Genomic DNA, 25091 nt, shown 5'->3' with positions numbered 1-25091 from the left:
CTTCACAAAACAGATGGAAAAATTTTCCCTGACAAACACGTCAGGTATGTGCAGACCAGTGACGAGACTCTGTTATTCCCAAGGTTAATACATGAAAGCAGCATAAATATTATATTTCTTGCCATGGTTTGAGATTTGAAAGAAACCCTTGATTTCCTGACTGGGCTTTTATTAAACAAATAAATAAATATGAACACGGACCGCAGCAACAACAGCTGGACAGCCTTGTTTTCTTCCCTGTGGGCCAGTCTGTAATTAAGTCAACCACACCCCTGGCTATTACCAGAGACCCAGTTTTTATTTGTCTGCCTGTTTTTATTTGAGGAAAATGCAGTATTTGGCTTATTTTGAAGTCACTTTTTCTGGAGCGCCACAATTTTCTTCTGTCGAACGGCTCGCGCTGGCTCAAAGCTACTAAATTCACAGTCAGATCTGGTCAGTGTGCCAATTTATTAGCCAGCTCTCTCCCCAGATGTGCAGCCAGCCAGTCACTGGAGAGATTTGGCACCGTCCTCGGACTTGCCCCTGGCTTCCTATCTGCCTGTCTGAGAACAAAATGACCTTTATCTCTGACAAATGTTCAAAGGCAATCTGAATAGCAGGTGTTCCTCAATTAGAATGGAACAATGAAAACCTCGCTTGCAGTGAAATAGTAGGCTGGCTCATGCTGACCATTAGCATTACGGAGATAATGTTGGAGAATTAATTAGGGGCCTTTTAGTGTCTATTACCGCTCCGTGAGAAACGGCCTCCGAAGGTGTCGCTTTGTCGTCGCCTCAGCCCTGCGACGGTGTGTCACAGTGATAGCTGGAATCTTCCATCTCAACCGATTTCAATCTAGGTGGAAATGCCTCCATTCATATGCAGATAGCTTGCAAAACATTCAGCCTCACACCTCTCGCCTCAAAATTGTTACCTTTTTCTGCTCTATACTAAACTAGTCTAATGCATTGAATTGCTAATATACTCTATGAATAAATGAATAAATCCTTGCTAAAAGTTGTCATTTCACTCTGCTGACCGACTCCTGGGGGTTCCAGATAAGACGGGCTTGGTGGGAGATGACTGACATGTGATATCTAATTGGCTGGAAAACGCTGCCTTTCTATATTCTACGCAGCTGCCACCTAGTCATTAACAAAGAAAATCTAAAAATAGCCGTCTATAGCGCCGTGTCCTGTAGCTATAATGAAGGGAATATACTCGGCACATGATCAGGAAAATGTGAATCCATGTTTGGATGGAGTGTGCAGAGAGGAGTGGATTGTGATCAGCTTGCTGGTGGTATGTAAGAGGATTGGAACTTTTGGCCCTGAATGTTCCCCGCTCACCAGCAGACCATAAAGATTTCTATAATAGGTCCTAAGCCGAAGAAATGCCAGAGTGTCACTAAAAATTGACTCTATTTCTTGTTCCCGGTAAAGAAATGGCTTAAGGCGCATGTGGGGGAAACATGCTTATTTGTCTTAATAGTGAGGGAATGATGAAACTGTGTGGAAGACCGTTTTAATTCTTGTTTGCAGGATTTATTTATTTTCTAGCACAGTGCAGATGGCGCACACTGGCCTGGCTAAAAGGGAAGAGAAACTGGGTCTGTATTGAGCCCAGTGTGGGAGATGGAAAAAGGGAGGGCCTGGAGCTGCATGTTACCCTACTGAGGGCTGAAAAATAGTCTAAAAAGGAGCTATGGTTGAACTGATAGGGACACGTGAAATCCGAACAGGATGTGTAGATATAATCTGGTAATAGGCAATATTTTTTTCTGCTGTTCTGCATTTTTAAAATTTAAAATGGTCTGTGTTGAACATGTAAGTTTGGCTTTGTCTTCATAATTTATATGATTAATTGAGGTCATATATGTTGTCAATAACACTGGACATTAAAAGTCTGATATTAACAATGATATTGATGAAATCTGCACACATTTATTACATCGTCTGACCAAAACGTTAAGAGAACTAATGAAAGACTCGATGTTAGCAAAGCAGATTTAAGTAGAAAGTCTAAGCAGTGTTTAACCAATCAGCCACAACATTAAAACCATTAATGGGTTAAGTGCATGACTTAGATCAGGGGTGTCCAATCCTGGTCCTCGAGGGCCGCAATCCTGCATGTTCTAGATGTTTCCTTCTTCCAACACACCTGATTCACATGATCAGGATCGTTATCAGGCTTGATGATGAGCTGATCATTTGAATCAGGTGTGTTGGAAGAAGGAAACAAATAAAACATGCAGGATTGTGGCCCTCGAGGACCAGGATTGGACACGCCTGACTTAGATCATCTTGTTAAAACTTTGTGAGATGTATCGGCAGGAACACGTTTCATTTTCCTCATAAAGACAGATAAAATGACTGTTTGATGAAACAGTTACAGAGTGAAACAGACCAGATTGTGCTGAAGAATGTCCTGGATGCTGCCAAAGTTCAAGTTAATGTCAGCCTCATTTTGAGCATCACTGATGCTGCTGAAGTTCCAGATTGATAGAGTCACGAATGCAGAGCTCACAAAAGGACAACATTAGCCACTCAGTCCTGCTCTTTGTGTGTTTGGGTACACCTGCAACTCCGGCTAATGTCACACAAGATAGTGGTGCATTTGCTAAGTACCTCAGGTAGCCTTTATCCTTAAAGCATTTTCTGTCGCAGCGTCAGAAATGAGAGTGAGAGCATATTATAAAAGCTAATGTTAACTTATTAGCTTTGTCAGCTGTACTTGATGAGAACCTGCCGGCGACGGTTGTCATTTCTGCCTACATTTCACTCTTCTTTCAGGAATGTTTTGTAAAGTGGAAAGTTTTGAAGCCATAAACTGCATATGTGGCATTCAGAAAACAGAAAGTTTGACAAGCACAGCAACAAAAGGTCAGCGGGGCTTAGTCAGTTCAGGAGGCCTCAGTGACACACTCTTCCTCGGTATAATCTGACACTTTATGGAGGAGGAGGAACACATTTGATGAATTTCCGCTGTGATGAGCTAATGAAAGTGACAGAAATAGGGGAAATCTGAACTTGGAGGAGATCCAGACCGAAGAAATTGGAGAGGCAGCCGAGTCAGACCTGGCACACATTTGAGCTGCGTGCGCTTGAGGGAAAACCATGAGCACAATTAAATAGATGGTGTTTTACACAGTAATGGGTTTCCTCCTGTCATCATTCACGTAATGTCTGTTTTAACACCTCATTTAGCTTTGTGCTCGTTCTTAATTTTTTCCCCCATTAATTCAAGTGGAAAAATTCTCATTGCAACAGGAACCCTAGTTTTTCTTCATCGGAGCATAATTTGAATATAGAACACAAAGTAACTCATTTCAAGTCGGTATCATCATATTCATGAAAAATGCCGAAGCCTGCATCTGCACAGCTGCACAAACATCCATTTGGATGGAAGCTCGAGAGATTTTCTCTTCCCACTGGCATTTTTTTCCTCAGTTTTGTCAGACTGAGAGACTGAACAAATGAGAAAATAACTCGATGAGATGGGCGTGTTTGTTTTTTCTTGTTTTTTTTTTTTCTTTGCAGTGCATCAAGGCCAGAGTGCTGTGTAAAACAGCCATCTGTCTGGATCTGACTGTTATGAGGAGACCTGTGAGAAGATCCTTGGTGGACAATATAATCCAGCTAAGGCCTGCTGTCTGAAGCAGAAATATCAGGGGGCATTTTGCCGTTTAGTGCCTCTCAGGGTGCTCTCGGTGCAGCGAGGGACACTTTTTAGGGGCCGTAGCAGCTGCTTGGGTTTTGTTGCTGAAGTAGTTTGACAGTTTGATTTAATTCTTTTTTGTGAAGGTTTCACTCAGGCTGTGTTTACATGCACACAAAAAGCCCGGTTATTGGAAGAAATCAAGTTAAGGATGAAAACCGGAGCACGCTTTTAAATGTAGGTGGTCGGTAATCAGATTCCACTTCGACCCCCCCCACCGTAGCTGTACACCAAGGCTGGCATATTTTAAATGTATTAGGAGGATGAGTAATGGTGTTCCTGCTGTACCGCTGCCACTGTGATACTCTCCCCGTGTCAAGTCTTTGCCATGCACTCCTGTAAAAACCCAAATAAACTTCCAGCACACAAACAAAGCAGCTGTCTCCATCAGAAATCTAGTTATCCGGATTTCTCTTAATCCCCTTTTCTCCCCATCGTGAGGACCGGGCTTCTTATTTACATGATATTGAAGAATTGAGTCAAAGAAATGAAGGCTTAGCAATATTTTGGTGCATCCCGAAGCTATTGTAAATGTGTGTGTTCCCTCTGGCCCAGTTAAGCATTATTTCTGACAGCGTTGGTGGCATCCCTTCTCAACAGTCATGCAAATTAGATCTTTGGAGACAACTGGAAAGACACATTAAAGAACAGATTCAGATTCCTTGTCTTCAAGCCTGTTTTAATACAGCATGCACGTGCCATGTCGTGTGTTTTATTAACTGATTTTTTTCCCCTTCCCTCCATGCTAGTCATCCCTTTGCAGCGAGCTTTGTTCAAGGCAAGATGCTCCAGTCAACGTCTTTCATACGCTGGTCAATTTAGAGATTTTGTGATATTTAACTTCTGTAACATGTCTTCTTTCTCTTCTTTTCTCATCTTTTACTCCACTTTACCTATTTGCATCTGTAGAATTCAATTACAATACATATATCTTTAAAGGTCTTTGTCTCAAAATGAGTTTTGGTAACACTTTCTAATAACTATCCGTTATAACTAGTTAATAGATCATTTGTAAACTGTTAATTAGTGAGTTATTAACCACTTGTTAAGTGTTTGTTAATAGTTTGTTGATGATTTATAACGATGCCTTATAGATAGTTAATAAACCATTTACAAACTGTTAGTTAATGAGTTATAAATGACTTGTTAACTGTATATTAATGATTTACAGCCATACCTTATAAACCAGTCATAGATCATGAACAAGCCATTAGTGAGTTACTTACTAATGACTTGTTAAGTATCAGTTAATAGTTTATATATGTTATTGGGACGTTATTCTAAAGTTGCAACTCTTCCTCATTTTTTCTCCTACTGTGAGCCAGAAATGTCCACTTCAGTAGCATTTACCTTCGCCAAACTTTTCAGCCTTATTCCCATCTATGCTCTGAAGGTTTCCACTGAGGGGTTTTGTTCATATATCATTCACAGCCTCATTTATAAAACATTATATTCCTAAAAACATGACAAAAATTGTCTTTTTTTGGCTGTGGATGGTGTTTTCTGATTTATGGAGTGATAAAAAGAGAGATCCAAAATGCCCTCTGACAAGACTTTTGATTCTATACATCGATAAAATTAAATCAAAAGTTTTGAAACTGGCTTTATACAGTATCCAGGTTTCAAAACTGGAAACTAATGTCAGATATGTAATGCCTCTTTCGTCTATTGAAACATAAGATTTCAGGCAAATCATTGTCTTAATGTAAGTAGTCATTGATTAGAAATCCAGAAGCATTTCATCTTCAGGTAATATAAAAATAAGTAAATATCAACAAGCAATCCTGACACGACTTTCTTGACTGAGGTCAGTGATGTTAACATGATAACTCTGACCTCTCTGGAGTCCTGCCATTTCCTGAGCAAAACCACAAAACTTGTGCTAAATAGATAATGAGGTGATTTGTTTGGACGTGGTTTCTGCCACAAACTTCTACGTTTGAAATTGAAGTTCATTAGAGCTGCTCAGCGTGTCAGCATTTTCCGCGTCGGTATAGGATATCCATCCTGAGTGATCGCATTAATCAACAGCTGAATGCCGCTGCGGGCTATTTTGAAAACATATTTTATTTGCATAGCAGCGTGGCCGCATTTGTGGAGCTGAAACTTGGCGTAGACACAACAGTGGTGATGTAATTCTGTTTCCCTCCCTGAAACTACATCTGCGTTTATTTCTTTATTTACACGTATTGTTTTTTCCAATAAACTCACATGCAGATTTTGTGTGCAAAGTGTCTAAATATATATTTCTCTGACACTAATGTTTAATTTTGTCTCTCTTTCTCCCCCCCAATTTCCTCCCCTCTCTGTTCTGCAGGTATGCATTGTGCAAAAGAGGGACACCGAGAAGATGTACGCCATGAAGTACATGAACAAACAGCAGTGCATAGAGAGAGATGAGGTCCGAAACGTCTTTAGAGAGCTTGAGATCCTACAGGAAATTGAACATGTTTTTTTAGTAAATCTCTGGTGACTATCCTATGTTTTTACAATTTCAGTGTGGTCTGCTGTTGTCGGTCGCCTGCTTTGCCTGTCTGTGCATTTCCCCCCCTCAACAGATTCCCGATAGACAGCTGCATGCTTCCTCTTAGATAGACTTTTACGATCCCGGTGTTGCATGCACTTTACTTTCTGCATTTGGCACTGAGTGATTTAAAAAAAAAAAAAAAGTTTTCGTAGTTTAATTAAAGCTTGAAACATTTCTTCCTCCAGAAACCAACAGCTATCAACTTAAGAAACAATTTACACAGGAGAGATATTTCGGGATATTAATTTTGACTCTGAGCCCATGAAGCACACATTTGATAATTACTGTGGTTTGAAATGACCTTACTCTTCCCTGGAGTCTGATATGTGGGTGAATGGAAGCTGCTTTCATTATTCAACGTTCATCTCCAGGCGGGACACATTTCTAAATGTAATTGGGGACCTGGCACGGCATTCACGGCATATTACACAAAGCACTTTACTCCTCTGTAATTGGTAGAATGATGCCTATCTTCTCTGAGCAATCGCCGCCAGAATATTTTGTTATTCACACATTCCATGATGAATTGATTATGTGTAGCGGGTGAGTAGATGAACCAAGACATGGTTGTGTCCTGGGCTCATCCTTTCACCAAGTTGTAAATGATTTAAAGTTCAATCTGCGGGATGGTTTTTGCCTGCTGGAGAAGCTACTCTACTAGAACAAACTGAGGGCATTTTAATGAGCGTACAGTAGTAGGCCTGTGTATTTTTTATAATTCCCTGCAGGAGTGTATGACTGCCAAAGCCTTCTGTGTTCTAGTTTTCCATGTGCTGTGCTGCTCTGCACTCTCCCTCTCGCTCTCTCCCTCTCTCTCTCTTTTGTCATAGTCTGCGTCCAGCACCATTTCAAATGCCCATTAGTGACAAGCGCACCAAATTGTATCATTGCGGATATGTGGGAATGAGAAGTTTCACACCTCCTCTCTGCATTCGAAATGCTCCAAAAAGGGCCCGTCCATCTCACCAGGAGGACATAGCAACCACATACTCCACCAGCTTCCCTCATACCAAAGTCCTGTCAGTGCCAGACTCAGCCAACAGTCTCGGTTACTTGGACAGTCCACCGCACTTGTATGCGAATGTAATCTTCCACATAGTTTTAACTTAGCAAACTTTCACTTCACACTAATCTCACCCATTTCTAGTAGAAACCAAGCATGGCGACATTTCTTGTTTCATTTGCAAACGATTTGATTTTTCTGCCTCTAAAACAATGGAGAGTAATTGTGTTTTTGCCACATACGTTCGCAGCATTAAGCGGCTTCCTTCTGTTAGGTACTCTCGATAATCCACAGGACATGCTTTAAGTGGTTTAAATTGACACTTTCACTCGAGGAAAGTAGTTTCAGCAATAACTGCCGCTTGCATAATCACACATAGGGACACAGTGTCTTAAATGGTATATTGCTGTTTTTTTACATTTTTATTATTTTTTGTTCTTTTTTTTTTTTAAAGTGCGAGCCCCATAAGTGTAATTCCATGTACTTCCACTGTATGGTATGTGGCAAAAGTACCTTTAAATTGTAGGCACAAGTTACCATGATGCATTCAGTGATTCAGTGGAGTACAGTAAACACAAAAACCTAAATCAATAATAACACATGTGAGAATCTTTTCCTCTAAAACAGCTCCACTTCTTCTTGGTGCACCTGCTTGTTCCAGCATCTTGGAGAACTTGGAGAACCACTGTTGTTCCTCTAATCCCAGACTGACTCCATGCTGTTGGCTGTTTAAAGTCCACACCGACTATTACTGGACTGTGTTCCTCTTTATGATTCTGGCTGTATGTTTGGGGTCATTGTCTCCTGCTGCAGGATGAATCTGGGACAGATCAGACACCTCGTTTCTCTTTCCTTCCTGCAGGTGGGCGTTTGAGACTGCCCAAGCAAATGTGCTGGTTAAACCACCACCTAAAATTAAGAGCGTTACCACCTTATTCTGCAGCGCTTTTGGCTCCGCGATCGTTTTCAGTTTAGCCCACATTCTGCATTGCGTAGGGTGCTTGGACTTGTTTTCCTGCTTGCGTTTCTTTTATTTATTTATTTATTTATTTTTAAAAAACCAAGATAAACCAACGCTTTAAGGAAGGCTAAATCTGTGTTTGCTCTGCGTCAGTATCTCAAATATATTATGTACACACTTGAGCATCAGTGTGCCCCAGTGGTTTATGCTCTTTGCTGAAGCACTCATTGTAGAAGTTAGGCTAGGTCAGGGCCTTTTTCAACAGCTTCTTTCAACAGGAGAGTCTCGTTCGGATCTCTCCTGCTTGTATTTGGCTGATCATCTCGAAAAGCATACAGAGGCTGTCAGATAAAAAACAAACCATCAGAGTCAGGGATGCAGGAAGCAAAGGCTCATTGTCAACAGGCTGTTGCCACTGCCGTCACACTGTGCGAGATCTGCCAGGTAGAACCAGCTGTGTTACTGTGTGTGGCTGCAGCTGTTACTGTACGAGACACTGAACATGGGCAGCTGGGTTATTGCCAGACTTGTCCCAAGTCACCGTAGAGCGTAAGAAAAATGTATTTTCTAGTATAACTTTGCTCTAATTCGCTAAGTTCTAAGGTTTTTAGATACTGGGATTGCACATACCTACAGTCAGAAACAGTTCTATCCTCATCAATAAGTGAATCCATTTGGAACTGCTCTGAGGATCGTCTTCGGGAACTGAAGCTTGACTCTGAAGAACAGTATGTGTCCAAAAATATATAATGAAAGAAAGGTTTTGATTTTTCTGCTAAAGCCGGAGAGAGGAGACCACAGTGAGACATATAGAAAATCAATTTCTAGCTGGAGTCTATAGTGAGTTCGTAATTTCTTCCCCAGTTTACAAGACACTTTGTGAACACGTGTACAAGACAGCGTTGTTATGTTGCACCTGTATGCATCGCATAAACTGTCTGCTTCATTTAGCTGCTGCTCGAGACAACATCTCAGCCCGGCAGGTAATGAGATATGACTGATAAAAACTCTGCTTCATCTTCCCTATTGTCTCTCCTACTGTATAGCACTGAGGAAAATAATTGGTTCAGTGTGTGGGCATGCTGTTTAACCAAACCCCCTTAGATTAGACTGTTGCCAGTATCCATAGGCTTGTCAAACAGAGCGTTACCATATCTGCTGCTTTGTTTTGGGGCACTACATTATATTATTAATGGATGTGTGAGAGACCAGCTGGGGTTTTTGGAAACTGCCTATTTTCAAAAGCAAACAAAAAAAGATTCAACTCATGAGAAAAACCCGGCTTTGATAAAGCTTCATAGGAGTGTTTTTATTGATACAGTGCCAGGAGTGAGCCAAACAGACAGTCAGCCAGAGTCAGAGAGAATGAAGGAAAATACACCAAACAGCTGTCAGACGGGGTGCATAAGACAGCACTGAGAAAGTATTTGGCATTGATTTGTTTTGTCAAAAAAAAAGAGATGTGCAGACTAAGAGGATTTGTAAGGTTTCCTCCAGCTCATACCTACACACCCTGGCACACTTTGTGTCTGGAAACGCGGTTTAGCTTTCATTGAGACATCCTGAATTCCGCTTTGCTTTTGAACGGCTCCATCCGTAGCTTCAGAAGAAATTCATTAGGAGGCAACCTTGTGAAAGCCCACACTGAATCCCATCAGCCAGGGATAGGCTGCCTTAAGCTGGGCGGATGTCAAGTTTGCAGCCCACAGTAATTGCTGCGACCATTCCCTCGCTGCATAGAAAGCATGTGTAGGAGTCGAGGGTACACTCAATGGATTACCTTAGAGGAGGAAAAATTAACTATCATCAGCTGCAAACACCAAATCCACGGAAATCCTTGTAGGGATTTGCGACACATGAGAAGACGCTGACTTCTTCTTTCCCTCATAATGTGCGAAACCCCAAAGTGCAGGGGGGGGTCACATCGGCCCACACAGGAGCTGAAAAGTAACCAGCAGCAGGGTGCGATGAATGTGGTCCCCCGGTCAGCGGAGTGTAGCACATCATTATGAAAGCAAGATTTCGCCTTAAGCGTTACATCACAACAGATCACTCTCAGACATCATCACCTGTTCTCCCCAAGGGTCCGGAGACGCACCACTGAATCATGACCAACAGGACGCTGCTTCAGTGCTTTTAAAGTCGAAGCGTGCAAGAGTAGCAACTGTCATCAAAGAGCTCTCCCAGTCCCCTGGGCGCATCTTAAAGGTTGCAAAACCAAAACAGGGGTGAGTCATCAGGAGCGGGTATATAGTGCCTTCCTCACGCTGTCCGTCCCTTCATCAGAGTCAGAAAGCGAGAGAGTGGAGTGGTGAGGATGGATGTGCCCTATCCTGTTCAGCCTCCATTAGGAATATTGATTTCAGGCCTGGATGGAACAAGGCCTTGGGAGACTGTGGAACAAATTAGCCTCTACACCCCCAGTCAGCACTTATAACAAGCCCTGTGAGGGGGCTTAGCCTTAAATCATTATCATGAACGTCAAAATATGGAACCATTTCTATTTCCAAAAGCACAGGAGTCTGTTTTTCTTGTAAAACATTGTGCTTCCACAGGTTATTTTGCCCTGGACTTGCAGCCTTGAAGGACTTTAGACTTTCACTTAAACTGTCCTCACACTACTTTTACAGACGAACTTTTTGTAGGCCATGGCTTTCAAAGTGCACCTTGTGAAAGGAGGCCAGCGGAGGTGTTGTGTCTTAAGGCGACCAGTTGGAGGCTGCTAAGACGAGAGGCAGCGCTCACTCACGTCTTTGTTGAAGGAGTCCTCTGAGGACCATGCAAGTGTCTTGTGATTGAGTCATGCAGCTGACTCCGGCCATCTCTATCATCAACTTTATGTAGGCCATTGAAACTTTGCAGACCAGCTCGAGCCAAAAGAATCACAAGCTCTTGTTTCTCTCTCGCTTTTTACCTCAAAACACTTTCTCCTCTTCCGCTGTCCCTCTATTTCCCTCTCTCCTCCCTGCCTCCCTGGGCTCATTTGTCATTGTGGCCTGATTATTTCAGCCTGTTCCTTGTACCCCTTCCAGCCGGCTAACCTTCCTCTCTTAGTCGCTGTGACTGTCGCAGCCTAGTCCTGTCCTGGCCTTGCTACATGGCCTCCTCATGGTTTTGGACAGAAACGGCTCTCCCCAGGCCCCACAGAAGTGCCAGGCATTCATTCATACTCAAGGTTTTGACCAGCGATTCCTCTGTGCTCATTAGGAAGCAGCACTCAATAAATTGTGCTCATTGCAGGTGCAGAGGGCACACTAAATGAGATTAGTGGTCAAACATGATTTTGACCCATTCCAGCGTCCCATTGCGTGAGGGTGTATACCGCAGATATAGAACAGTTGAAGCTTCACTAAATGTTAGTTTTATATGGACAGTAGATGAAAGGGTTTCTGTTTTGGTTTAGTCCCACTATCTGATCAGTATTATTTCCAGTCATAGCAGGCAGAAATGCTCCAATAAATGGATTATACAGAACAGTACCTGCTCAGCAACAAACATCGGACAGACAAGAAAGTAGCTTGTGAATATCCTGAAGCGTTCGACAACTAAAGAGACAGATGTATCTCACAGAATGCTAGATTGCTGCTTCATCGGTCTGTTGAAGTGACTGCGTGATGTTATATCCAATTTCTAAGTAATTAATGAAGGTACTGCTGTTCCTCATGCATAAATGGACACAACTAAACTTTAAGTCCTGTTTATGTTGTGTCAAAAGTTTGATTACAGTCATTATGAGAGGAGTCTAATTATTCTGGCCTGTTGCAGACTCTGGTATTTACATTTCAGTTTGTAATACATTTAAAACTCTGGCAAATAAAAATGCTGTTTTGTGATTTTGGCACACAAGCAGAACTCTCTGTGATGATCTTGGACCAATATTGGTGGCGAAATTTGGAAAATGTTTTCTCTAAATTACTTTGCACAACTCAGTACATGGCTTGGGCATGCCAATACGTTAATGGAACAGCATGCAGTTTAGCCTTGTGCCGTGTTAAAAATGATACGTAAATGTTATTTGGTCTGACCTAAGAAGATTGCTGTTGTTGCTTTTATGGAATAGTGAGCAGGGTTCTCATTTAGACATGAAGTTCAGTTGTCATCAGATTATTGGAAAGGAGTGCTTGTCTGAAAAGGGCTTCATTTACGCCAGATGGCCAGAAATTGGAACTCAAAATGATGCTAATGTTACATGTTTTCTGGATGTGTGCAACTATCTGCTCACACGTCACTGCTTATTCATATTACAATATTAAAATTCTAAACTTGCAGCTTGATGTGTTCTCACAGAGTCGCCAAAATATCAATTAATGCTGGTTTAATGTAAAAGGACATCAGTCAGTGTCATAGCTACACTGTCTCATGCCAGTTGATTTTATATTTAAGTGCAAATTGCTGCTGTCTGTTCTATACATTTGTTATTGCGTGTGCCAAATGCTGACAGAAAATATCAGCCTGAACGTAGATCACAACCCGGCACATTTCGTCTGTCTTCCTCTGCATCTATCCCAAGTGTATACCGTCCTCTCACACTACTGATGTCCTTGGCTATCATCATCTGTAATGGTTTTCCACTTATGCGAAACAACAAAGTGCGAGGCTCCAACATCCAGAAAGGGCTTGAAGTAGAACTGTTTTAAAAGCTGCCAGTTGCTGGCATCCGATTCATGGTTCTTCCAGGACACCTGCTTGCAAAGGTATTGCGGGCACGTCCACTTGGGATAAGACTCCAGGGAAGGTCCAGATTGATTGCACATCTTATGTCCTAGCATAGGAACACCTTGGGATCTCCCAGGAAAACACTGGAAGAATTGGCAAGGGAGAGGAGGAATGATTGGACTACTTTGCTTAAGGCCAGAGTGAGCTAGGAGCTAGTTTGGACATCTTTGCCACACTGAACATACAGACGAAATGCTTGCCGTCAAGAGAGCGTTGTGGTGCAGTGACTGCCACTAATAGGGAGAATGTCAGATAAGGACATGCACTCTCTGCCGTCCAACACCTTCTTAGTTTTGCACTCATAAAAAGTGATTGAGGTAGTTGCCTGAAGAAGTAAAATTGAATTGAGCTGCATATTTTCTAACTGCTACACTCCAGGGCAGTTACTATATGAAACGTGTGTGCTTGTCGGACTTTTGCTTTTGGAAAGTCACCAGCATTGTCGGACGATGATCTGACAAGTGCTTTGGCCCAAGCAGACTGACCCCTTAACGTGCTGCCACTGCGACCACTGGAGTCAGTGCCAGAAAGTCAACGGAGGGATGAATCTTTTTTTTATCTCATCTCTCCAAACAAGTACCCTCCAACTAATGCTTTCCTTTCCACTGTTCCTCCGCCTGTATTCCCTTTCACTCCCAGACAGAAGAGGATTTTTTTTTTTCTTATTGGATTTTTGAAACTGTCAGATTTATGGATTTGTGTTTATTTTAAGCAAAGTGTTCCCAAAAAAATGGGGAATGAAATTGCTTGTATTTCCTCTCTGTCCCATCCTTGGTGAGAGTCTTAAAGGTGACAGGGCTTGTCAGCACCGGAGCTTTCATATGCTCCAGTTGTCGGCCCGTATCTGACATTTCCTTGTCACCTCAGTGAACGCTGCGAAGGAAGTGACAACAAGACCGGGCCTCTGCAGTCGCTCTCTCAGGAGCGCAGATATTTCAGCGATGGACCGGGAAGACCGTTTTGTGCAACACTGAGATAGCGAGGGCCGCCTCAGAGGAAGCTCATCTGTCAACTGGATACCAGGAATCAGACTGTGACAATGAGGTGATAAAAAGGTGACAGTGAGGAATCCCTGCCAAAGGCAAACAACATCCTGGGGCTGGCCATCTGCTGAGGCCGCTCTGTGTTTTAATAGTGAGGCTGATCTGTAAAGGGTCAGGCCAGGTTGGTGGTTCCACTGTCGTTTCCTATTTAGCTCTTGCAACAACAGCAGTGGCAGCGAAGACGAAACGTGAGAGTCTCGTGTGAGAAACTTTTTTGACAAGCGTGAGCTCATCAGTATTTAACATTATAGCATTTAAGGGGTTTTTTTTTTCCCATCCAATTAAAATCTAATGCATCTGGGAAAGATGCTTTATGTGTTGTTTCTGTGTTCACTGAATCATGGTGTGCTTTTCAGCCCATTATCTGTCCTATCACATCAAAGTCAAGGCCGCTTCATCAATTAATCTACGGTGTGTTTCAGGAGACGAGAAAGAGCCAGCAGTACTGCAAATGGGTTTTTTTCTTCTTTCTCCAGTCTGTGGATGAGATGGAATGATTTTCACTCCGCACCAAACACGGGTCCCCCTTTCTCACTTATAGAGAAGCAGGAAATTGCACCTGAGTAGGACCAATCAGAACATCCCCCTGAGTGTTCAGAGCCAAGCTTGAAGATACAGTAGGAACCTGCAGCTATAAAAAGAGTAATACACTACAGTATCAGAGCTTTAATGGGAAAATAAAGAACTGGCTCAGTAGCAGCCACATTAAACCAAGTTTGATAGAAGCAATCACCAAGGCTCCATTTGTTTTCCCTCCTCTGCTGCAAAGTGACATGGGGGGCCTATTAAGATATTATTCTGCCTTTATTTTTCTTATGTGAGAAATTAGATTCTGTTTTACAAAAACGGTCTGTTCACCCATGTGGCTTAATGTTTTGTTCAGTAAAATTGTGGAGTGGAGTGTTACAAATCCCCTCCCAGATCCCTGAGAGGCTGTGTTTTAATTTGATGTGCATGATTAGTAAGCCTGATTGACAAAAATGTTTAGCGGACCATGAGCAGCCTTCAATTAAGTCACATCAAGCAAAGACGAGCTGTTGTCAAGCTTTAATTTGACAATCACCTCCTCTCTTTTTGCATTCCTTCAAATAGCTGGCATGTTATTAGGATAATGGTGGATGCTACTCTGTCATGGTGAATCGTGCATGCTCTTACTCAAACCAACTCAAGCACACAGTGACATGCACAAAGATGCATTATTTGTTTTAGTAAAACGCAGAGGAAGTTGCATGTAAAGGGCATGTGTTCCTGTGGTTCTACACAGACATGACCTTCTGTTTGTCCCTGTGTGGATTTCCATGAGCATGCATGTGTGTCTGAAGCTGTGTTTTGTGCTGCATGTGTGAGCATACAGGCCCTCGTAGCGTACGTGTTTGCTGTGTGCGTGCTCAGTCTTTGCTTCTGCTTGTGCCGCATGTGTTTTCTGTCCACACTGGACAGTGACTGAGCGCCGTGTCATCCCGCCTGGCCCCAGGTACTCGTTCCAGGATGAGGAGGACATGTTCATGGTGGTGGACCTCCTGCTGGGAGGAGACCTGCGCTACCACCTGCAGCAGAACGTCCAGTTCAGTGAGGACGCGGTGAAACTCTACCTCTGTGAGATGACGCTGGCACTGGACTACCTGCAGAGCCAGCACATCATCCATAGGTACAAATTCACATTTTCTTCTTTCTCATTTCATTTCAGTGCAAGGTCATCAGCTTCCAAGCAGTTCCTGTTAACTGCATAAAAGATGAAGTAAGAAAAAATAAATTCAAAAGCTCCTATTACTTGGAGTATGGACATGTGGATAGTGAAGGTGAATTATTCTCAGCCAATATGCTTTTTATCAAATTCAGTGAACATCTCATCACAGTCTGCTAGATTTCTGTTCTCTGCGTGTGCTGGAAAAAAAAATCTGGTGTTCATACACCACACGTCTTCAGGCTTTGTAAACGTATGACAAATTAAGTGGCTCAGACCAATCCACACTAATCAAGTGTGTCCTTTTCATGTTCAAGCTCATGCACAGGACATGTTTAATGGAAAGAGTCAGTGGGAGAGAGAGAGAGAGGTAAATCTGGCACATGCTATTTAAATATGCTACCTTGCTAAAAATCAACAGTCCTTCTCCAGAATCCCAGACTCCACTTTTAATTTTAAAAAGTGTTATAAATTAGCTTTCCTGAAGACCATTATTCTCTAAACACAAAAAAGCTCGTCTTTAGTGAAAGACATGCTGGGCGGCTGTGGCTCAGGTGGTAGAGCGGTTGTCCTCTAAACGCAAGGTTGGCGGTTCGATCCCACAGTCCAAGTGTCCTTGGGCGAGACATTGAACCCAATGTTGCTCGCAATGGCAGCTCTGTCCCCATTGGTGTATGAATGTGTGTGTGAGTGGGTGAATGAGAAACACATTGTAAAGCGCTTTGAGTACGACTAAGGTAGAAAAAAAGCGCTATATAAGTGCAGACCCTTTACCATATTATAAACAGAAGAAAGGTTAAAGCAGCACAGATTGCTTTTCTGTGAATTCAATAAAAACATATCAGTTTAAAAAACTAATATTGTGAATGCAGAGAAAACATTCAGCAACATTCACATTCATTTAGAGACATTTCTGTTCAGGCTGCAACTAATAATTTGTTAATTGTTTACTCAGTTAGTTTGATAAGTTGTTTGGTCAATAAAATGGTGAAAAATGTCCATCAGTGTTTCCCAAAACTTAAGATGACTGTTCTTAAATGTCTTGAATCCTCAGCAACCCAAAGATATTCAGTTTACTGTTGTAGAAGACAAAAGAAACCAGAAAGTATTCAGATTAAAGAAGCTGGAATCAAAGAATTTACCCACGTTTTTCTTTTAAAAAAATACTCAAACCAATTAATTTATTATCAAAATAGTTGGTGGTTCATTTAATACTTGACGATTAATCGACTGATCATTACAGCTTTAGTTTCTGTGCACCAAACTAACGGTGACTTTCATTTTCACCACATCCCTCCATGCCAGCAGATCACTAACATTGTCTATCTGCACTTCAGATTGTGTACAGTGGATTTATCAAAGTTTTGCTGAGAGATTGAACCAAAATATTAAAGCTGCAGCCGTAGAATCAAAGCAATGAGCTAAAGGAAATTGTTTTGAGGAACAGTGTGGTGTCTTGTGTCCATGAGCAACCTCTTTCACATCCCATTCCATAAATTTATCCATTGTGATTATAGAAATATGAATTAATGCAGCTTTAAATTGTATCTAAATGTGAATGCGAAAATGGTTTTGTTTTTGCTTCAATAGTGGCCTTGAACTGATCGGATTTTTAGACAAAGCAGCAGTCCCTTTGGTGTTTAAGTTCTCCACTGGACAAAGCAACTTCTACATCTAACAGTGCAACACAATCAGTCGAAGATCAAATGTCCTTTTGCTCTGGGCTTTGATTTGTGTTTATAGGAGAGCAAAAGACACAATTAACTTTCAAATACAACCATCAAAGTATTTACATCCACAGTTCCCACTTACAATAGCGTCCAGATACACCAAATGCACCAGTGTCATTCCGTTGCATCACTGTCTTTAATCAGATATACTGAGCCTCAGTTCAGAGCCTGCACAGAGAAAAACACTGAAGATCAGCTCAAGGTTGCATCTGTCACTTTTAGTATTCGAAAGGTTTCCTTTCATTGTGTTCTGCTCCTCTCGGTTGCAACAGTATTATTGCTGATTTATAAGTGTTGTGGTTTAGTCTTCAGGCTTAAACCGAAACACCAGGATGAATTTAAGTTAAAGGCTTTTCTTTACGTCATAACTTAAGCAAGTGTGTTATCTCCTCTCTGCTCCAGAGGGAATACAGCAATAATCTTTTTTTTTCTTTGTGTAAGCACTCTTAGTTTGACAGAACCACAAAGTCACCGTGCCTTTCTAACTAGCGTTATATGCAGTTCTTTAGGCTATAAACATGACTCAAGTGCTTCTGTGGAGATATTTTTTACATCCACCTTCGTCATGCCCTATAGATTAATCCCACCTGGTTCCACTTTGACCTTCCTGTTTAGGATCATGTCCTGTCAGCTGACGCTACATTATTCTTCTAGGGGAGTGCACGGTGCCCTGCAGCTCCCTGGAAGGGATTGTAAAAAGGGTTAGTCATATTCTGTTATGACTGTAGAGTATGCGCTTTAAATTGCCCGTATTTTGCATCAGTATTCATAGACTCCCTACCACAGTATGGTGATAAATGTGTATTATGCTCTATTTAAAAGTCCACCTAACTGTAGAAAATCTCTTGTAAGAGCAATTAAGATGTAATAGAACGTAATTTCTCCTCGAGTCTGTGTGTGGGCTCCGAGTATTTACCTTCTGTCAACATTTGGGCATCCCTGTTTTCATTGAAGTTGCTTTACATATCTAAAGATAGCACACATGAGTTTTTCCATAATTGTTACCATCCATCATCCTCAACTAGGGTGGACTCGCTGTCCGCAGCTTTTTGTCCAGATATGCTGAGTGCAGCAGTAAGTGTGTGTGCAGTCCAGTAAGTGAAAGAGCTGGATCCCTGCAGACTGCAGATTTAGTGCCACAGATGGCTGAAAAACTGTTTGAACCTTGTTCAAAACCTTATTTGGGCTACATTTCTTCTTTCAAACAACAGTGTATGTGTGTGTATGTGTACTTGTGTTACTCATGTTGTGAGGACATTAATCTAACACAATCACATTGTGGGGACCTGCCTGCTTTAAAGGGACAAAAAGCAAATCCTCATGATGTAAATCAATGCATTTTAGTGCAGTGGCTTGGTTTAAGATTTGGCAAATAGTAGTTACAGTTGGCGTAATGGGTTAAAGTAGTGTCTGAAGTAGGCACAAAGATAGAACATGTGGTTAATTAACAATGGAAATAATCATTAGTGTCACCGCTACTAGACACTGAAGCATACAGCAGTGGTTTCACGTTTAGCTACATGTTCAGCATAATGCTAAAAAAAAACACTTATCAAGCTTCTTTACAGAGAAAACATAAACAGTGGAATAAAAAATGAGCAATGCCTGAAGACATCTGAAAGAAAGAAGTGTTCAAGGATCAGTTTGGCATTTTGTTGCTTCTTTGCCAGAAGTTAAAAGATTGTTATCAATCTCATGTTCACGCTTTACATCTACAGCTGGAGCCAGACGTGGTTAATGTAGCTGAGCAGGGCAAAACAGTTACGATGAGGTTTTTTTTCTCCAAAGTCTAAAAATCCACCTACGAGCACCTCCCAAAGTTCATTATTAATACATTAAAATCTGCACAAAAACATTGAACAAAACAGTGTAAAAACAACAAGTTTGCGCTGGTTGCCTGGCAGCAAACACCCCAGATTACAAGAGAGACTGTAACGTGATTGACTGCAGCCTCACTGATATGTATCTGTGGCTATTTTTAGGTGCTCGCACATGGGTAGGTGCTGTATACCTGCATATACGCACCACGACACCTCTGTTAGCAAACTCACACCGACAAGAAGGCTCCATCAAGACATGCTGATTGTTTGTGGTGTGAACTTTTTTCTTTTCTGCTAAAACCAGTATTCAAGTGTTATTACACAAATTGTAGACATTTGCATGTAAACAGTTGCATGTGATGTGTCATATCAGTAAGTCGTTGCATTACACGACAGATATCCAGTCCTTTTTTTTTTTTCCTAGTTGGCAAATATGTTCATAATGCACATCTCAGATTGTCTTTAGAACTAGGTGACAGCTGCTTCCATGTTTCCTCACCCTCCCCTTTTCATCATGTGTTCTGCCTTTGACACAACTGTGTCTGCTCTCAGAGCCATAATCCAATCCCTTGGTATCCATGGCCTCCCCCAGCTCTACAATTTTGTTCCACCCTGTAAGTTTTTGACAGGAGAATACTATACAATTATTTTGTTGCACCAACTGAAGGAAGAAGGGTCTCTGGTCTCCTAGCAACAGTTAGCTGCCACCATGCCCAAGGAGGTAAAATTAGTCCTATGAGAAGAGGGGACGTAGAATTGGAGAATCCCTTTTCTCTTCTCTTCTTTTCTTTTCTCACCAAGCGGCTTCATTTGTCCTCATGCGCTCTGCATGTTAAAATCTCTGCTTGTCAGATCACACTCACTCTGGAGGTTTGTTCCTGTACAAAACACGGATCCACTTTACATGCAGTTTCTTGTGTTTCTGTGCTTGCTGCAAAATAAATTAAGTGAATTCTGTTCTTCAAGTAAAATGACAGGGTGCTCCTGCCAGGATCCCCCCGCCGTGAACATGTATGTGTTTCCCTGCAGCCTTCTACTGCTGGATCCGTCCGCCCCACCGCCACCTCCACTCCCCTCCAAGAGTTTTGGCAGATGATATTAGCATCAGCTTAGCGTTGCATAGCCACAGCGAACACATGCGTCCTACGGGACACGTCGACGCTCTCTGCAGACCGAGCGTATTCTCCACACCAGCGTGATGTGCGGCATAATTAAATAAGCTGTGTGCGCTCTGTTAATTGCCTGTGGAGTGCTTGAAGGGCTGGGAAATGTCGAGATGTGTGTGTGCACGTGTGTGAGTGTGTGTGTGTGTGTGTGTGTTTGAATGTGTCCATTGCATCGGTGCCCAGTGTAATAAGCATGTGCAGACGAAACCTGCAGGAGCCTTCGGGACAAACCTGCGACAGCCTCCTGGGGATCGGTGATGGTTGTGTTCTCATGGGCTCTGGCAACGTTTGAAATGCAAACAATGAAAGAATTTTCTCCCTCAAGTTCTCTCACTGACACACACACACACACACACATGTTGCAGCAACATGTAATTCACACATACATCAGCCTCTAAACACCTCCTACAGACTTTCACATCTACACATACTGCACACATCTCATCCAAGTCTTTCCCACTGGACCACAAACTATGACAACTTGAGCACATGTTAGCTGAGAACTATAGGAGGAAATTATGCAAATTATGAAATGTTTTGAGTCTGAAACCCTTTAACTGACACTAATAGCAGCAGTTCTTAAAGTGGGTTTTCATTTACTTGTTTTTGCACATTTATATTAAAAAAATGAAACAACTCTGACGTCAATACTGACATTTAAAAACATTCCCCCAATAAGGATTTCATACTTGGCTCAGGCAGAATTGTAAATATGTTGATGCTGTATCAATAAAAACATTACCTGTGATGGAAACACACTTAGCTATGAAACCATGACGCACATAAACCATGTGATTTGATTGTCCGGTGAAACACAGACATAAAAGATACCAACAAACAAAAACATCCGATCTGTGTGAAGTGATCAGGAGGCTGCACCTTTCCTCAGATTAACACACAAGCCAAACAGGAATGTCATATTGATTCCACATTAATTTCCATTATTTAACGTCTTCTTCTGTAGTAGTTTAGCGGCACATTTGCAGATTTTCCGGGAGTTTTGTTGTGCTGCATTTGACGACTGTTTGCATTGTTTACGTCCGTGCAAATGCATGAAATGAGTTTGTCTGTATTTGTTCAGGTTATCTAATGATATCATGACAAATCTTCTGTGTTGTTTTGTTCTTTCTTTGTCTCCTGTAGAGATGTAAAGCCAGACAATATCCTATTAGATGAACAAGGTAAGGATGTCATCCATTTGCTTTGTGTATGGGTGTGCAGCAGGACTTGGGTTTAATAAGATGTGCAAATAATACTCTTTTTTTTGCCTGCTTGTATATGGAGGAAAAATAAGTGTAGAACTGGTTTCATGCATAATTGTGTGATACAACACAAGCAGTCTGCACAGTGCTGGGGCTAAAATAAAAAAAACTTCCACTGTGGCGTAGATTTAACTAATAGACTGAATTTTGATGCTTCTGTATCTGTTACACAAAGTTGTTTCGTTCTTGACTATGTTAAATAAAAACCTCTATTTCTGTGTAAGTTCAGACTTTTTCCAAACATGGCCGACCAGATAACTGCATCTTTCCCCTCAGGTCCCCTCACTGTAACGTAAAACTTCCTCCTGCCTCCTTAAAAATGTAGGTGTTCCAAGGCTGCTTCACAGAAAAAAATCTGCAATGAATGAAATTTAGAGGAAAAATGTTGACCACAGTCAGTTTCCAAAGGTGATGTGGTAGTATCCTGTCAGTCACACGGTGGCTCCACTTTAAAGCATGTCTTGCAGCATGTATTGTCCATTTTATTTTACATTGTGCCATAATTTACTAAATTAATATCATGATGTGGTCAAAAATACCCAAAACTAGCAAATGGGACCTTAAACTTACAAGGAAAAAGTTAACTGAGCTAACAAAGTTTGAAGTCTGTTTCTATAAAACTGCAATCTGGCTTCTTTTTGCAACCAGACCAGTCGCCCCCTGCTGGTTAATGGAAAATGTAGATGCAAGTCAGCTCCATGTTTGCTTCTCTTTTTCCATGTTGTTACCTTGGAAACATAGGACATAGCTCCATGTCAGCCTGAGGGTGAGGTGGCTAACTTTTAAGCAAAAAATGTAACTTTGTTTTTGTGAACTTGCAGTAGACTAATCAGAGACATTTTTAAACAGTAGACCAATTAAGAATGTCTTCATAAAACCAGCCTCCGATGGTCTCCGCAATCTTTTAAGAGGCAAAGGTGCTGCGTTTTTTATAATTATCGTGAACTATTAGTACTCCAAAATAGACTTGTTATATTTTGTCAACTGCATCTTATCCAGCTGAAGCCACGTTAGATTACAGTCTACTTTTTTTATTCCTGCACCTCAGTCTTTTACTGACAGCTCATTGGACAGAATGTATTTCTTCTGAAGAATCATAAATCTTCTGTCTTCCTAAATTTAAAACTACTAGTGCATTAAAAGGCTCCTTTCTACTGCACTGCACCAAATAAACTGAACAAACTACACTTGATTGTCTCACATTGAATGATTTTAAACTCAATTGTATACTTTCTTTTTGTCTGAAGCGGTCAGTATGTGCTCGTATGTAGCTGGTTATTGTTTATGTTTTTATTACTGTCCTTGTATCTTCTGCTGTATGTAAATATGTCTATAACGCAGTTGTGTTTTTCAAAGTGATTATTTTACTTTTATATCTAATATCTACCTTTTGCATATAACGGGGGAAGGTAAGAATTACGTAATATGCCAGAATTTTTTAGAAACCCAGTGTACAGTCAGCAGTGAGTCCATCATGACAAGTGTGTCACACAAAAATGACCCTTCAGGCTGCTAATGAGTCGCAACAGTAACAAGGTCAGACGATTCATGGACGCTTGACTGACACACAAAATAATGAGTGCACACTGATCCAGTGTACTGAAATGTGAGATTTTGTTGTCTTTCTTTTGCTTTTTACATGTTGAAATGTTTTTATGTGACCATGGACACGTATTCAAATTTTTTTGGATGGATTTTTTAAAATGTATTTTGTGTTTTTCTCAGGTCACGCTCACCTGACGGACTTCAACATAGCAACAATAATAAAAGATGGAGAGAGAGCGACAGCCTTAGCTGGAACCAAGCCCTACATGGGTAACTTTGCTTTGCAGTTGTGTCTGCTGAGAATGACAGCAGTGCTGCAGGGAAAAGGGCTGTTGTGTTCTGGACGTATGGGAGAATCTGATTTGAGTTACATTAACGCAACTTGTAGGAATCAAAATGTGTTTGGTTTGTAAATGCTCAAATGCACATTGAGAAGTGACAGTTTATTTCATTTAAACAAACAGTTTCTGGCACTGTTAGGTTGATAACCACCTTAATAAAATGTGACAAGGCACACAGAATTCATTTTAAGCATGTGACAAGCCTATAGTATATCAACTGTGTCCAAATTAGATACTGATGCGTAGAAGGTGCCAGACTCAGATTTCTGCAAATTTGTGAATACGTTTTACACTCTCATTGTTATGAATCATACACTTGTGTGAATTCAGCGATAAAAAATTACAGATCTTCTGGTAATTTGTGAATATCTGAGTCAAATGTCTCCCTTCATGTGATGAAAAATGAGCAGTTTTTTTCTGACATTTTGTGACAGAACTCTTGCCTTTTTCCCAAATGCACATACAGTGGCTAGAAAAGCTTTTTTTTCTGCTACAGACATGATTGTCTTCCTGCTGTGCTTTCAGCCCCAGAGATCTTCCAGTCTTTTGTGAGTGGAGGGACGGGCTACGCCTTTGAAGTAGACTGGTGGTCACTAGGGGTGACAGCCTTCGAAGTGCTGCGCGGATGGGTAAAGCGTGATTTTCATTTTTTTGTATTATGAGGCTGCAAAGATGGAGTTGCTTCCATTTGTTCACACCTCTTTCTCTTCCTCAACTTGCTGTGTTTCCTCCTTTTGTCACCCTGTCTCCAGAGGCCCTATGATATTCATGCCAGTAACTCAGTGGAGTCCTTGATTCAGCTCTTCAGCACAGTCAGCGTCCAATACAGCCCAGCCTGGCCCAAGGATCTGGTTTCTCTTCTGAGGAAGGTGAGATCGACTTAATGGAACATTATTCACTTTCAACTCTTTCATTTAAATATTTGAATTCACCCCAGAATTTACAGCCTGGAAATCATTTCCCTCTGAGAGATAAAGCTATCATTAGTCACTTTGATGTGGTTTTTACATTTTACGTAACACACATTTGTATTACCTGCCAATACGAATGAGAACTGCTGAGATTTATTGAACATAATTGGCGATATCCCTGAACACTTACCTCTAAGCCCTTAATTATTTTTGGAAATTTCCACCTTACACCTTCTTGATGATAAAAAATAATCTGCAGATTAATCAGTAATGAAAATAGTCGTATTTTGCAGCTCTAATCTTTTTTTTGGGATTTTTTTAAATGCAGTTTGGTAAAAACCTGAATATTTTGGGGGGAAGTCATGGATGTGTTTGCACCATATGAGGGTGAAAATTGAAGCGTGGGAGTGTAAAATTGTTTAGTCCCACTGGTGATTAACTCCTCCCTGACACTCAGGTTGACAAAACACACAGATTCACTCAACTTTGCCAGTAAAAAAAAAAAAGCATTATCTCTCCTTCTTAGCCAAAGGCAGAGCTTTGCTTTCACCTGTAAAAATGACAGACACTGCTGTCAGCAAGGCGTATCGTCTGTCACTAATTCACGCTCATTTTCTGACTCGGCTGTTGTTGAGTTTACTGGATTGTTGACACTCGACTCCGTCAAACAACTGAGTGTTTCC

At 41.4% G+C, this 25091-nt stretch overlaps 1 protein-coding gene across 1 annotated transcript in view; it reads left to right on the top strand.

Annotated features, from left to right (window-relative positions):
* LOC103363755 (serine/threonine-protein kinase 32C) overlaps positions 1–24603 on the top strand; it is a 78385-nt gene extending 53782 nt beyond the window's left edge. Inside the window, exons 3-8 of the mRNA XM_008290639.1 lie at positions 6017–6168; positions 15424–15597; positions 21493–21530; positions 23337–23426; positions 24023–24126; positions 24250–24603. Of these exons, the coding sequence (XP_008288861.1) occupies positions 6017–6168; positions 15424–15597; positions 21493–21530; positions 23337–23426; positions 24023–24126; positions 24250–24381 (690 nt within the window). The 3' untranslated portion in view covers positions 24382–24603. The remainder of the gene's footprint in view (positions 1–6016; positions 6169–15423; positions 15598–21492; positions 21531–23336; positions 23427–24022; positions 24127–24249) is intronic.
* Positions 24604–25091: the final 488 nt, after the last annotated feature.

Source organism: Stegastes partitus, unplaced genomic scaffold (genome assembly GCF_000690725.1).
Source record: "Stegastes partitus isolate 25-593 unplaced genomic scaffold, Stegastes_partitus-1.0.2 Scaffold688, whole genome shotgun sequence".
In the NCBI taxonomy this organism is placed as follows: Eukaryota; Metazoa; Chordata; class Actinopteri; family Pomacentridae; genus Stegastes; species Stegastes partitus.
Note: the sequence above shows the minus strand (reverse complement) of the source record. Positions and strands in the feature narration are given on the sequence as shown.